Source organism: Lethenteron reissneri, chromosome 59 (genome assembly GCF_015708825.2).
Source record: "Lethenteron reissneri isolate LAM-NWPU_2019-01 chromosome 59, ASM1570882v1, whole genome shotgun sequence".
Taxonomy (NCBI): Eukaryota; Metazoa; Chordata; class Hyperoartia; order Petromyzontiformes; family Petromyzontidae; genus Lethenteron; species Lethenteron reissneri.
The window spans coordinates 324,911-340,789 of record NC_083837.1 but is presented as its reverse complement, the minus strand read 5'-3'; the positions used below and the strand labels follow the sequence as shown (position 1 = coordinate 340,789).

The window sequence follows — 15,879 nt, the reverse complement described above, 5'->3', positions numbered from 1 at the left end:
TAGCTCTGGGTTCAAGCTCTGGGTAGGGGCTGGCTGTCCTGGATTGCTGGATACGCAGATGGACACACAAAGACAAAGATCCCCCATGTTACCTGGACAGACTTTTACGGGCAAGTGCTGTTAGCGAGCACCTTTCAAGGCCAGCACATCACACGAGGGGGTGGGTGACCAGCACCACTCCCGGCCGCCTTTGTCTCCCCCAGTGGCGATGTTTACGCACCGCACCGGGTACTCTTTTGACACTGAGTCGACCTAGGGGAAGGAGGCCCCGGACCGGTCGAGATCAATGTTGCCGGCGTCGGTGGCCGTGAGCGGGAGTCGAACTCGGGTCTCCGCTCCCCCCACAGACGCAGAGCCCCAGGGGCGGCAGTGAGGGGCGCCCTGCCGGTCGGGTGGGGGGGGGCGAGGGGCTGAGGGGGGCCTGAGGGGGGGCTGAGGGGGGCTGAGGGGGGGCTGAAGGGGGCTGCGAGCGAGCGGCCCAGGGCCCCCCGCCGACTCGGCGAGGGGGGCCGCCCACGCCATGGGCTGCGGCTCGTCCAGCCGCTGCCGCCAGCCGGCCGCTTTGAGCAAGACGCAGAGAGGTTGGTGCTCGACTCAGCCCCCTCGTCCCCCTCATCCCCCTCATCCCACACGCGCCCTCCTTTCTGGCGGGGGGCGGTCTATGACTGTGTCACTGGTCTGTGTGTGACGTGGTCTGTGTGTAACATGTGACGTGGTCTGTGCGTAACATGTGAGTCTGCGTGCTCTGTGTGTAACATGTGACGTGGTCTGTGTGTAACATGTGAGTCTATGTGCTCTGTGTGTAACATGTGACGTGGTCTGTGTGTAACATGTGAGTCTGCGTGCTCTGTGTGTAACATGTGACGTGGTCTGTGTGTAACATGTGAGTCTATGTGCTCTGTGTGTAACATGTGACGTGGTCTGTGTGTAACATGTGAGTCTGCGTGCTCTGTGTGTAACATGTGACGTGCTCTGCGTGTAACATGTGACGTGGCGACCTCCCTCGCGCTTCTGCTGCGTCGTGGCTGCCGCCGCAGCCATGAAGTCGGCGGTGCTGATCCAGCGCTGGTACCGGCGCCACGTGGCCCGGCTGGAGGCGCGGCGGCAGTGTACCTGGAGGATCTTCCAGTCCATCGAGTACGCGGCCGAGCAGGACCAGCTCAAGGTGAGCGGGGGGCGTGGGGGGCACGTGGGGCACGGGGGGGGCGCGGGGGGCACGTGGGGCACGGGGGGGGGGGCGCGGGGGGCGCGGGGCGGGGGGCACGAGGCCTCCGGAGATCCCACGAGGCCGTCGCCGGTCCGGGCCGTGCCGAGCGCGGGGGGCCGCGGGCCGGGTCGCGGCGGTGGTGGCCAGCGCCGCCGCGACCCGTGCCTCGTTCGCAGACACCTTCACCGATCCCGCATCGCCCCTTCGCCGACCCGCACCGGCCGGCGTGGTGAAGCGCAGCCAAAGATCCCCCGTGGCCGGCACGGTCTCGGGGAGGCCTTCGTCCGGCAGTCGACTGACAAGGGGCTGAACGTCCTCGCCGTCCTCGTTGTTATTGCACCACGGCCGCCTCTGTCCCTCTGCGTGGCAGCTTCACAACTTCTTCAGCTCGCTCATCGAGCAGCACACGCTGCGGGAGCCGGGGGAGAGCGGCGCTGGCGGAGAGGGGGGTGAGTCCCAGCGGCCTCCGCACCTCGCTCACGGCTACGGCCTCCTGGGTTCCATTCCCGACTCGGGTGCTTCTCTGCGTGGAGTTTGTGTGATCCCCCCCCCCCGCACGCGTTCTGCAGAGAGCGTGTGAGCGAGCGTGTGAGCGAGCGTGTGAGCGAGCGTGTGAGCGAGCGTGTGAGCGAGCCAGCGAGTGGGTGTGGTGGTTAGGGTGCCGCGCTGCCAACCCAGCGACCCGAGTTCAATTCCCGCTCACGACCAAGAGCAGAAGCGAATATTTCAACTGGTCCTGGGCCTCCACTAGGTCCACTCAGCCTTAAATGAATACCTGGTACGATGTGTTAACATCGCTGTTAAGCAGCCGGGCGTGGTGCTGGCCACTCACTCCCTCGAGTGCTTTGCCGGCCTTCATAGGTGCTCGCTAACAGCACTTGCCCCAAAAGTCTGCTAATGTCTATATGGGTGATCTTTGTCTTTGGGGAGCGGTGGCACAGCAGTCGGCACGCTGCGCTGTGAACGAGGCGACCCGAGTTCGATTCCCGCTCACAACCAACACAAGTGACACATATCCTGGACGTTGATTCCGCCCTGAGTGAGCAACTGGTGTGGTGTGTCAACATTGGTACTCGGCAGACAACGGCAGTCAGGCGTGGTGCTGGCCACTTGCTCCCTTGTTGGCTGTACTCGCCTTCATAGCCTGTGCAGACTATAAGGGGAGTCTTTTTGTCTTCATGAGCGAGTGGAGTTTGTATCACACTGCGATAAAAAAATTATCTACGCCTCGAGATTCCTGGCTGGCTGCTGGCTGGGCTCCTGTCCGCCCCAACTCTCTAACTGGAGATGTGGGAGGAACGCATGCACAAGACCGGCACGGCTCATTTTAAATCGCTTCAACTCTTTCATTTGTTGCTTCTATTAATCTAATTCTTTCGCTGGATTATTCTTAAAAACCTAGAGAATGTAAAACAACCTCACTATTACTAGTGAGGTTGCTATTACTACGTAACAGCAGATTCTGTTCAGTGCTCCAGTACAGGGGGAATGCGAGCAGAGCATGAAGATGAGGGCTGTCTCTTATTTTCTGTTACAGAGCAAAGGGTTCTGTAATTGTGATGATAAAATAATAATAATATCAGCTGGCGGTGCACACCGATACATCTAAGAGCAGTCGAAATTCTGATGATGTTGGCGTCATGACCGTGTATATTTGGAGTTTGCACGTCTCTCCCCGTGGTCACGTGATTCTTCTCCGGGTCCTCCGGTTTTCCCCTCTAAATGATAGCTTCGTTGAGTTTTCATTTGTGGCCAGGTCACTTCTCAAAAAGAGCTCATTGGGCCTTACCTGGTAAAGTAAAAATGCAGTAAATTTCGATTTAAAGCTTCCGTGACTGCAGGGATTCATCTTCTTGGTTCTTTCGGTAAAGGCACGTAGAAGGGAAGTAATAAAATAATAAAACTAAAACATAATAAACTAAAAATGCAGTAGTTTAGTTTATCAGTCACAATGCTGACGATGACGACTTTAACCCGAACCCTGAAGCAAGTCCCAAGTCAGGCGTCCCCGTGGCCCACGTGGCGACTGCCACGCTGTCTCCACGTGCGGCGTGGATTCCCTCGGGGTTTGCCGGCGGCGATGCCACCCGCGGTGCGGGGCCGGTGAGCCGGCCCAGCGGCCGCTCTCTCTCCCGGTCGAACCGGATCGCGATTGTTAGAACCACGGCGGCGGCGACGGCGAAGGAAATGTTGCGGCGTGCCGTGCGCAGACGAGGTTCCACGCTGGCTCAGGTGCCCCCCGGGCGGCAGCTGCGAGGAGGAGTCGGCGCTGTGCGACGCCATCCAGGTGCCCGGCGACTACACGGGCCCGCGGCTCGACTTCCCGCTCGCGCCCGGCCAGGCCGTGGCCCTCGTCAACGCCTTCAAGAAGAAGCAGGCAAGCGGCGGGCAGCGTCACGGGGGCCGGGAGACGCCCAGCCGGCGGCGTCGTGGGCCTGGGTTCACGCCCTGGCGCTGGAGATATTCATCAGACTCAACACGTTGGGTCTCGCAGCCCATGTCATGATTCATCGTCAATGCTTTTGGCCTTTAGGACTCTCCGTCACGCGACACCGCCAACAAAGAAAATGAAAGTTCGTTGTCGGTTATCCGGTGGCTTTTGGGGGGGGAGGGGTGTCAGATTTTCACAAACGCGGGATAATATAATCACTACGTCATCATCATTATTTTTAAATAGCTTATTTTTGCAAGTTCTTGTATTACGTGTTTTTCGGTGTTGTTATATATTTTTGGTGTTTTAAATTAGTTTACGATATGAAACTGACATAAATAAACAAACAAAAAAATATCCTACCGTCAAAAGTTACCGTATTTACTGTACCGTAATTACCTCTCCAATCTCTAAGACTCTGAACGGGGTTATGCATACACACACTATTGCCATCGTCGAAGCTGTCTGTAGTGTATAATGTACCGTATGTAACACTTAACACTGAAGTGAAGCGTAGCTGCTTTGCGACGTACACGGTGCCGCTCGCCGGACCGCTCGCGGCCTTCGGGGCGGTTTTGCCGCTGACGCCGGATCGGCCCGGGACCGCCGGCTCGTGTTGGAAGCGGCCGGATAATCGAAAAAACCTAAGAATATGAATCCTTGCAGTCACGAAAGCTTCAAATCTAGAATCAAAGATCGACTGTAAATCGTCACGTGGTGCACGAGAGCGAGGCCGCCGCGACGAGCCGTCCTGGTTCTGGAGGGGCAATGATTGGCTGTGGGGCTGAGGCTGCTACCCCCCCCACCCAGTTCTTATTTTTATTCCGATTCTTCAGAGGGGAGCGTCGCGTAAAGCTCCATCGTGGCGAGCAAGCGGCTCGCAAAGGTCGCGAGGTCAAGTCCCGGCTGGCGGGTCAAGTCCCCCGTCCATTGCCCCCCCACCTCCCCCGCCCCGCAGGTGCTGCACACTCGCTTCGCACTGCGCCTGCTGCTGGAGGCCCGGAGCCTGCTGCACCACCTGCCCACCGTGCGCCACGCCTCCACCGCCAACAGGCGCGACGTCACCGTGTGCGGTACGGCCCACGGCACCGCGGCGACGGCACCGCGGTACGGTGCGGTGCGGTGCAGGGCGGTGCGGCGTGAACGCGAGTGGTGCGGCACGGTGCGGTGCGTCGCGATGAACTGAAATGTCCCCGCGATGCGATGTGAGATCAACACGATTAAAGGCCAATGCATCGTCATAGAATACGATGTCATACAATGCAACGCAATGCATTGCGATTTATACCCCAATATCAATACAATGCCATTCAATGTTACATCCTCTAGATTAATGCAATGTAATGCAATGCATTGCAGTCTACTCTGATATCAAGGCAGTGCAGCGTTGCGATGTCTGCGTCTGCAGGGGACCTCCATGGGCAGCTGGACGACCTCTTCCTCATCTTCTACAAGGTGACGGTCACCCACTCACTCACTCGGTCGCTCGCTCGCTCATTCTCTCTCTCACTCACTCACTCACCCACTCTCTCGATCATTCGCTCAGTCACCCACTCACTCGCTCGGTCACTCGCTCGCTCATTCTCTCTCTCACTCACTCACCCACTCTCTCAATCACTCGCTCAGTCACCCACTCACTCGCTCGGTCACTCGCTCGCTCGCTCATTTTCTCTCTCACTCACTCACTCGCATGTTCGGTGACGCCCCCCCCCCCTCCTGCAGCGACGCGTCCGCGTGTATTCGGCGAAGAGTTGTGGCCTGAAACGTTGTACACGCGTTAGCGAATCACGCAGGATATGCTGGGTGGACACCTTGCCTCCCATGCGCACTCGTGCGTGTGTGCGTGTGTACGTGCGTGTGTGCGTGTGTGTGCGTGTTTGTGTGAACAGAGGTGGGGAGCGGTTGTGTCGCAGTGAGCGCTATGCTGCGCTACGTTGCGCTACGAACCCGGCGACCCGAGTTCGATTCCCGCTCACGGCCAATACCGGTGACGATTATCTGAACCGGTCCTGGGCCTCCCCTAGGTCGACTCAGCCTCAAATGAGTACCCGGTGCCGTGTGTAGTAAACATCGCCACTAGAGAGACAAAGGCGGCCGGGCGTGGTGCTGGCCACCCACCCCCTCGTGCGCCGTGCCGGCCTTCGTAGGTGTAGCTTGCTAACAGCACTTGCCCCTACAGTTTGTTAAGGCTACGTGGGGGATTTTTGTCTGTGTCTTTGCGTGCGTCCTGCGTGGGCGCCCAGAACGGGCTGCCGGGTGTCGATCGGCCGTACATCTTCAACGGCGACTTTGTGGACCGCGGCTCGCGCTCGCTGGAGGTGCTGCTCGTGCTGCTCGCATTCCTGCTAGCCCACCCACACGACGTCTTCCTGAACCGCGGCAACCACGAAGACTACGTCATGAACATGCGGTGAGCCGCCCCGCCTCCATTCCCCTCCCTATGGCCCTCCCTCTGACCCGCGGGAGATCCCTCTCCCGTCTCCCGCTGTGACCCTTGACGTTCTCCCGCCTCCTGCCGTGATCCCCGACCCCGTGCGCCTCTCCGCGCTTCTCGGCGCGGCAGCTCGCGTCTCCCCACGTGCCTCCTGCCGGTGTCGGCGTTTCCGAAGCCTGCGGGCGAGAGGCGGCGATCTACACCCAATAGACTTGCCCAGATACACAAATGCATTTAAAATATATGAAACAACATCCTAATTATTGCTGCCGCTGTGGCTGCTGCTGATGTCTCATTTCAGCTACGGCTTCACGAAGGAGATTCTGATGAAGTACAAGGTAGCGTGGCGCGGCTGCCTGTCCCGATTGAGTTTGCGTCGCTTTGTCCGAGTGCCCGTGGCCTTGACCTGACGACGCTTGGCGCAGCGCCAAGCGAAGCGGTCGCCAATTTGGTCGCTGCTACCTGGGTGGGTGAGTGAGTGAGTGAGTGGGTGGGTGAGTGAGTGGGTGAGTGGGTGAGTGAGTGAGTGAGTGCGCGAGTGAGTGTCGCTCTCTAACTCACCCCCCATGGTGAGTGAGTGAGTGGGTGAGTAAGTAAGTGGGTGAGTGAGTGAGTGGGTGAGTGGGTGAGTGAGAGTCGCACTCTAACTCACCCCCCATGGTGAGTGAGTGGAAGAGTGAGTGGGTGAGTGAGTGATTGAGTGGGTGAGTGGGTGAGTGGGTGAGTGCGCGAGTGAGTGTCGCTCTCTAACTCACCCCCCATGGTGAGTGAGTGGGAGAGTGAGTGAGTGGGTGAGTGGGTGAGTGGGTGAGTGGGTGAGTGAGAGTCGCACTCTAACTCACCCACCATGGTGAGTGGGTGAGTGAGGAATGTACTCTTAACTCATCGGTGCGAGCCGAAACAATCATAAGAGACACGTTAAACGCTCGTACACTCTGCGGCAATGTATTACACTTGGCTGTGTTGGGTGCTGGGAGGGGTTACGACACTGAGTTCCTGTGTTCAAGCCCTGGGGTGGGTCTCTGTCTCTCCCTCGGGGTTCACAATGGCCACGTCGGAGATACTGAGCTGGTACCACGGAGATCCTGGGTCCAAAGTAAAATTCCTGGGCTGGATCTCTCTCTATTCAACTATTAACTAAAGATGTTTTATTTTATCAGGTCAGGCCCACTGAGCTATTTAGTTATTTTTCAGAAACTATCTGGCTATCACAAATTATAGCTCAACGAAGTGGCTTATCACGTCGAAATGTGCAGCAGCCAAATACTTTAAACCCGTGACGTTGATTCTAAATGTGGAGGGAAAAACTGGAGGATCCGGAGAAGAATCCATGTGACCACAGGGAGAGACACGCAAACTCCAAATATATAGCAGGCGCCAGGGTCGAGATCGAACCCACGACCTCCTGTAGACCAGGCGAGGTACTTAACATCTTCTAGCCACCGTGGCGCCCAGTAACAGCCGTGGTTGGCAGGTGGCGAGCGGTGGGGGAAAGTGTGGGGGCTCTCCCTCCCTCGACCAAGACATCTGGACATAGAGGAGGCCAAGATCCACCCTGTATACGCCACTTCTGCGTTTGCCACCATGGCCGTGTCGGAGATGCCAGGCCGGCGTGGCCGAGATCGGGTGTCGTGTCCGCAGGTGCACGGGCGGCTGATGGTGCGCGTGGTGCGGGACCTCTTCAGCTGGCTGCCGCTCGCCACCGTGGTGGACGGCAAGGTGCTGGTGGTGCACGGGGGGCTGTCGGCAGCCACCGACCTGGAGCTGCTCGCCCGCATCGACCGACACCGGGTGCCCACCAGCTCGCCCCGCCCACTCACCCCACGCCCACTCACCCCACGCCCACTCACCCCACGCCCACTCACCCCAACCCACCCCACGCACCCCAACCCAACCCACCCCACCCCAACCCACCCCACCCCACTCACCCCACCCCACTCACCCCACCCCACTCACCCCAACCCACCCCACCCCACTCACCCCACCCCACTCACCCCAACCCACCCCAACCCACCCCAACCCATCCCACTCACCCCAACCCACCCCACCCCACTCACCCCACCCTACCCCACTCACCCCAACCCACCCCACCACCCTCACCGCCCCCACCGTAACCCCCCCTCACTTCCCATCACCCTCACAATCCCACCAACCCCCCCCCCACCATCACTCCCACTCACCCCAACCCACCGCAACACCCCCACCGCCCCATCACCCACACCCCTCCATCTCTCTCCCCCATCACCCCCACCCCCCATCACCCCCACCCCCCATCACCCCCACCCCCCATCACCCCCATCACCCCCACCTCCCAATCCCACGACTCACCCCATTACACCCCCCACCCCACCACCCCCACCCCCCGGCTGACGATGACTCCCACCGGGGGGTGGGTGTGGATCTCCGTCTCTGTCTGCGCAGTTCGTGTCGGCTCTCAGGCCGCCCAAGCGACAGACGAGTCGGGGCCTCGACTCTCCCCCTGCCGACTCCTCCTCCTCTCCCTCGTCGCCCGCTCGTCAACAGCGCTCCGCCTACTCCTCCGTGTCCGACGACGTCGCCCTCGACGGAGAGTGGAAGCAGGTCGCGTGGGGCGCGGCGTCCACGCGGCCGTGTCCGGCGTCGGAATGGCCGCGTCGGAGATGATTGCCACCTGGGTTCAAGCCCCGGGTCTGGGTTGTTCTCCCCCTCACTTTTACTCTTCTGTCCCTCTGACCCACCCTCGCTGCTGTCTCACAGGCAGTCGGCAGATCATGCAGCAACTCCACACTCACACTCACTCACTCTCTATCACCCTCTCACTCTCTTTCTCACTCACTCTCTCACTCACTCACTCTCTCACTCACTCTCTCACTCACTCACTCACTCTCTCACTCTCTCTCTTTCTCACTCACTCTCTTACTCACTCACTCTTTCACTCACTCACTCACTCTCTCTCTCTCAGTCTCTCCCTCCCTCTCTCAGTCTCTCAGTATCTCTCTGTCTCTCGCTCTCTCAGTCTCCGACTCTCTCTCGCCAGGTGGTGGACGTGCTGTGGAGTGACCCCGTGCTCCAGGATGGCTGCACCCCCAACTCGTACCGCGGTGGGGGCTGCTACTTCGGGCCGGACGTGACGCGCGAAGTGCTGCATCGCCACGGCCTGCAGCTGCTGGTGCGGTCGCACGAGTGCAAGCAGGAGGGATACGAGCGCACGCACGGGGGCCAGGCAAGTCCGTCCGTCCGTCCGTCCGTCCGGGTGTCCGCCCGTCCATCCGTGTGTCCTTCCGGTCGTCCACCCGTCCGCTCGCCTGTCCGTCCGTCCATGTATTCATGTAGCTGTTCGTCTGTCTCTCCGTGTGTCCGTCCGTCCACCCGTCCACTCGCCTGTCTGTCTGTCCGTCGATCCATGTGCTCATCCGTCCATCCGTGCGTCCGTCCGTTTGTCAATCTGTCCATCCATCTGTCCAGGTTGTCCGTCTGTCTGTGCAGGGGGTGACGATCACTCTCGTAGCGATCATCCGGTATGACTGAAACTCGAGTGTAGAGTCGCGAGGAAGCCAGACAACATTGATTCAAGGGCTAATGGTCCAGATTTGGCAAAAAAATAAACCAGAGCTAAAAGGATCTCGTGCTTGCCAGCCGCGGTGAGAGCAGGCGAGCACACGCCGAGGCAAACGGCGGAGGCGAGGGTTGGCGGACGGCGGAGGCGAGGGTTGGCGGACGGCGGAGGCGAGGGTTGGCGGATCGCACAAACGTCGTGAAGCTCCCGTCCCATCTGGATGCCGGTTACCCTCGCTCGCCAGGACCTGGCGGCCCAGCGAGTGTGGACTCCTCTCCCTCCGCCCCATCTGTACGGGGTGGAGTGTTGCGCTGCCTCGCGTCCGCGAGTTTTCTCTGGGGGTGCTTTGATTTGCTCCCACATTTATCAACGCTCGTGAAATGCCCTAAAACATCTGCACACATCGAGGACCGCAGCACTTGGGCAATTGTTGGCAGCTGCCTTCCTGCTTGTCCACGGTTCCTCGTGCCTCCGACCCGAACGCTGTGTGCGCTCTCCAAGTTGAAATCCTCGTCGTTGTTATGAAGTCGTTGCCGCAGTGTTTGCTATTTCCGTGCCGGAGTCACGGCCCAAATGTGCTGAATGGCACCGTAAATTAATCGAGTGGGATCGTAGAAAGCAGTCATCATGATCATCATAACTCCCCACTGCAAGACCTGGCACAGCCTCATGGAAACAACCACACACTCATTCAATCATCTACCCATTCATTCACCCACCCACCCACTGACTCACCCACTCAATCAATGACCGAACCACCCACCCACTCCCTCACCCACCCACCCACTCACTCCACCCACCCACTATCAACCCCTCACTCCTGCATCCAGTCCACCGCTGCGTGGCACAGGCTTCTCCCGCACGAGCGACCGGCGGTGGTGACCGCAGAGCTGTTGCTGCTGCATCCCCCGCAGGTCATCACAATCTTCTCTGCCTCCAATTACTACGAGGTGGGCAGCAACCGCGGGGCCTACATGCGCCTGGGGCCCGAGCTCACGCCCAGCTTTGTGCAGTACCAAGTGGGCAAGGCCACTCGCAAGCTCACCCTGAGACAGAGGTCGCACAGACACACGCAGACACACGCAGACAGACACACACGCAGACAGACACACACGCAGACAGACAGACACAGACACACACGCGGAGACACACAGACAGACACACAGACACACGCAGACAGACACGCAGAGACACACAGACATGTACACACACACATGTACACACACACACATGTACACACACACACACGTGTACACACACACACACGTGTACACACACACACACGTGTACACACACCGATGTGTGCCATGCCTTGCAGGGTGAGCGCTGTGGAGCAGTCGGCCATCGCGGCCCTGCAGGAGAAGCTGCTCGCTCACCGCAGTCAGCTGATGGCCGCCTTTGAGCGTGCGGACTCTGGGCACACTGGTCGGTCGCTTCAACCCGCCTCGTGTCGTTGTCGTGGTTGTCGTTATTATTGTTGTTGTGGTTGTTGTCGTTATTATTGTTGTCGTTATTATTGTTGTCGTTATTGGTGTTATTGTTGTTGTCTCCTCCCCCCTCTACCCCCTCTCTCTCTTCTCTCCCACCTCTCTCACACCCCCTTTCTCCCCCCTGTCCCCCGTGTCCCCGTGTCCCCGTGTCCCCGTGTGTGCCAGGCTTGGTGTCCGTGTCGGAGTGGGCGCTGCTCGTGGAGCAGGAGCTGCAGCTGGGGCTGCCGTGGCGCTCGCTTCACCAGCAGCTCGCGGGCGCCGCGGCGCCGGCGGCTCCCGACGGCTCCGTCGCCTACGCCGGCTGCTTCCCCGAGCGGCGCGCCGGGCAGACGCAGCTGCACTCGGTGCGCAGAGAGCGGCGCCGGTGGCGGTGTCGGTGACGTGGCGGCGGTGACGTGGCGGCGGCGGTGGTGGTGCTGATGTGGTGGCCGTGTCGGCGGTGGTGTTCGTGGTCGGACCCAAAGGTGCAATGTTCAAGTGTAGCTAGAAGGAGTACGGCACTCGGCATCAACAACGCAGTGGCACCACGGGAGGGTGCGAGCCAGGGCCGCTGTTGGGACTGTGCCGTGAGGGCCGCTGTTACTACCGTGTCGTCAGGGCCGCTGTTGCTACCGTGTCGTGAGGGCCGCTGTTGCTACCATGCCGTGAGGGCCGCTGTTGGGACCGTGCCGTTGCAGAGCATGCAGCCGGGACTCATAGAGACGATCTACCGGCACCGCAACAGCCTCGAGTCCATCTTCCACGCCATCGACCAAGACCACTCGGGTAGGCACGGCCGGCGACAGCCGCGAGAGCGTCCCTCCAGTAGTCGTCCTCACGTCTTGAGCGTCGCCCCTCGCTACCCAGCACCATCCTGTTCACGAGTGTCCGCTCCTGCCTCACAACTCGCTGTTCTCTAGCTCACCCCACGACCCACTGTTATATCACTCATTCCCCATTCATTCCCCATTCATTCATTCAATCTATCATCATCTACTGGTAGAATAATAATAATTATAATTATATGGCTATCACTCATTCACCCCAATCATCATCACCTACTGTCATCAATTTCTCTTTCACCGGAATTCACGCATCACAGATTCGTCCCCATTGCTTCCCTCTCGTTCATTTAATTCACCGAATCTCCACCATTACATTCACACACGAGTCGTTGTTGTTGTACCCTTGTTAACGCTTTGTAAGGCCCCTTGGTTACGGCGCTGTGTAAATTACGTTTAAGATGATATCTCGAGTCCGCAGTTCGATTCGTGGGCCAGGCCGCCTCGTTAATGATCTGGCCCAGATTTGTGTCGTAAGGCCCTCCGCCGCCCGAACACAGCCAGACGAATTCACCCGCCTGGCGGCGCGTTGGCCTCGTAACGGCGAGGCGCCGGTCGTCGCCGCCGTTTCGGCTCTCGCCCCGGCGAAGCTGACGGAAGACGGCTCCGCGTATTTCCATGTCTCTCCTCCCTAGCCAGACCTCATCTCGTTTCATGTCTCCACGTGTCTCCGTGTGTCCATCTCCCCGTGTCTCCATGTGTCTCCCTGTGTCTCTCTGTGTCTCGGTGTCTCTCCCCCGCCCGGATGCAGGCTTCATCTCCTTCGAGGAGTTCCGCCAGGCGTGGCGCCTGCTGAGCTCTCACGTGCAGGAGGGCGTCAGCGACGACGACGTCCTCGGCCTCGCCCGCTCCATCGACTTCAACCAGGACGGCTCCATCGACTTCAACGAGTTCCTCGAGGCGTTCCGCCTGGCCGAAAAGCCGCAGTAGCCTTCCCCCTCGCCGCAGTCGCACCGAGGGAGACGGAGCGGCGGAATCGTGGAGCGTCGATGGATCGCTACTGTCTCTCCCCCTCTCCCGCTCCGGATGCGTCTTCCGTGGACGTGCCGCGCGATTTTCGCGACGCCGCCGCCAATGATTGTCCCCCCCGCCCCCACGCGTGCCGGGGAGCTTCTTCTGAAAATTTGGTTCCCGAATACGGGTCTTTGGTTGATGCTCATGACGGGCCTGCGGTGGAAATTCCACATTCATCTCTACCTCCACACTACCATCGCTCTCCAGCCTCCGTGTAGCTGCTGCGCAGGAAGGAGATGCACAGCGACCTCTTGCAAGAGCCCTACGTCAGCAATCGGAGACCTCCGTTTGGAACGCTCGGCGCGAAGCAGCGCCACCTCCCTGGGCAGCAGCAGGGAGAAAGATTTGTGGAAGTCGACGCCTCGGAACCACCTTCCATGCCTGCTTCATTGGCCTCTTCATCCCCGCTGGGGGCGAGCACCTTGAAGGTGTCTTGCAAGCAGACACTAAAACTCGTGTTTGAATTCACACAACTGCAATCGGCCAAATCTCGTGGCAAAACTCGTGTCGGGAGCAGTGGCGCAGTGGTTGACACGCTTGCGCTATGATCTCGACAAGCTGAGTTCAATTCCTGGCTATGGCTAACATCCGTGACGTTTGGTCAGACCAGCTCCTATGACCGACAGTGCAGGGAAGCCTTCATCCAGATTGACAAAGGGCTGTGATTTTGCTAAAATTTCAGTTTGTGTGTTCATCAGCGATGGGGCTGAGACCACCGGCCAATTCATCTTGAGAAGCCAATTGATTAAATCTGACATCTGAACACAATGATTCCTAAATTCTGTCTCAACCAAGGGACACATGGTGAGCCATAAAATCCCCCTTTCCCCCTCTGTTCGCCCTGCCCACTTTTGCAAGCCCCACCCCCTCGGCCACTAGCACTGCCCCCTCGGCCACTAGCACTGCCCCCTCGGCCACTAGCACTGCCCCCACACGGGTTAAGTGGCTCCCCATTGGTCCCCGCCGTACGCCCGCATCGTGAGTCCGGAGCACGAGGCGAGGGCATCGGGAAAGGAAACCGGTGACAAAGTTCGGATATTTCCAAAAAAATATTTATTGGGGAAATATTTTTTGGTGGTTTTACGCTCCACGTGCGGCTTGTAGAGTCCTTACCAGAGGGGGGGGGGGCCTTGGGGGGGGGGGGGCCTTGGGGGGGGGGGCCTTGGGGGGGGGGGCCTTGGGGGGGGCCTTGGGGGCGCCCGCGCCGCTTCCAGTTGGCGGCCGTGGGCCTGAGCCAGCGGTGGGAATTCCGCATTTCCAAGGTGGGGTCAGGACATCCATAGGACTTGCCACGAAGGGGTACTCTACCACGACATCGGCTGAGGAGTTCACAACGATGATGTTCATGAAGATCTGAATAGCCGAGATGAACTTCAGTTATATCGATGTGTATATATAGCGCCTTATTCCAAGGGGCTTTACGTCAATTGTAAAATTGTGCACAAGATGGTAGTGGTGGAAATAAAAAGTGGCGTTATTAGACAAATAATTACATACAAAAATCACGGCTAAACTCGTAATGTTAGTTGAAAATAAGACAGAATATTTTATTTTATACCTGAAGTGCACACGTGCAGGCTATGTAAAGTCCTTAGCAAACATTCCCCCAAAATGCTTTGCATCGTAAGTTAGCCACACACCACATTTAGAGAAGAAAATTAAAATAACAACACAGAGCACGACAAGACGGGTGGCTGGAGGCCATTGCCGCTTCGTCCCCATCACGAACTCGCTGCGGAGATTTCGAACCACCCCACATTTCATGCGCGACAATGTTTGTTGGTGGATCACTGCAACCTTAAAAGTGCGGCCAAGGCATTTCCGGCACGCTCGACCCAAGTGTGTGGTGGTGCTGGTGGTGATCCGGCGTACCCTCCCTTCCCCACATCCGTCTCATCTCATCCTCCTGGTTACCAAATATTCCTACCAATTCTAGATTTGAAGCTTTCGTGACTGCAAGGATTCATATTCTTAGGTTTTTTCGGTAAAGTCACGTAGGTAAAAAATTTTAATTAATAAAAGTAACGTCGTAATTTTTATTTTATTTTACTTTTATTAATTTTTATTTTTTACCTACGTGACTACCGAAAAAACCTAAGAATATTCCTACCAACCTTTTCATAGGGCAACAGGATCGATGTAGGGCACATTTACACTGGGTGATTATCGATGGAAGGCTAGTGGTAGTACCTTACACCGGTAAATCCAACCCCGAGGCAGCCGAGCGGCAGCAGTCCGGAAAGAGCTCGAGTTGTGAACCGCGACCCTGGCGTGCGTGCCGTGTGCGTTGGACTTGTGTGGCACCGCACGCAGCCCACCGTGCTCGCCGGGGGTGCGGGAGGAACAACAACAAACCAAACAAGACAACAGGCAGCCTCGCACAGACACAGTCAGTGGCGTCGCAGGGCAGCGTGGCCATGCCCTGCTGGGGTGCTGTGTGGAGGCTCAGAAGGAGGGCACGGCCCTGCGCTGACACGCGTCGTGATGGTCTTCCCCGCTGCGCGGCACTACGATGCCGGCTGACTATTGATTATTTTTGGACTCGAGCCCATATCGATCGGCCCCGTGCTCGCACCAAACGTCCAGACGCACTTCGGGCCATCGAGCCGACCGACGCACGGCGGTGGTGACGGCGGTGGTGACGATGGTGACGATGATGATGATGACGACGATGTGCTGCCTGCATCGTGACGCTTGCCGTGACAACCCCGAGCACCGCGAATGAATGTTGATTAATTATAAAACACAACGGTCTTGTTAACGTCACGCCGTCGTGCGGTTCACTCGGCCAATACGCTTTTTTTTTAATTCGCAAGTGATTTTTGGGGCGAGACCACACGACGTGATGATCTGGCCAAAAGTGTCGTCAAACGGTGCTTCCCTCCGCCACCCAACGCAGCCAAATTGCGTCATCGCGTGGCGCACGACGCCCTTGATGGGGCGCCGA

The 15,879-nt window shown here is 58.4% G+C and overlaps 1 protein-coding gene across 1 annotated transcript; it reads left to right on the top strand.

Moving 5' to 3' along the window:
* The first annotated feature begins 388 nt into the window (after nt 1-388).
* LOC133357670 (serine/threonine-protein phosphatase with EF-hands 2-like) lies at nt 389-13,812 on the top strand. Its single transcript, XM_061575752.1, has 16 exons — nt 389-581; nt 1,038-1,165; nt 1,578-1,656; nt 3,418-3,584; nt 4,597-4,711; nt 5,047-5,093; nt 5,882-6,048; nt 6,374-6,410; nt 7,714-7,863; nt 8,494-8,652; nt 9,089-9,274; nt 10,522-10,664; nt 10,926-11,032; nt 11,263-11,441; nt 11,775-11,862; nt 12,670-13,812. The coding sequence occupies exons 1-16, from the start codon at nt 521-523 to the stop codon at nt 12,846-12,848; spliced, it is 1,992 nt and encodes a 663-aa protein (XP_061431736.1). The 5' UTR covers nt 389-520; the 3' UTR covers nt 12,849-13,812.
* Nucleotides 13,813-15,879: the final 2,067 nt, after the last annotated feature.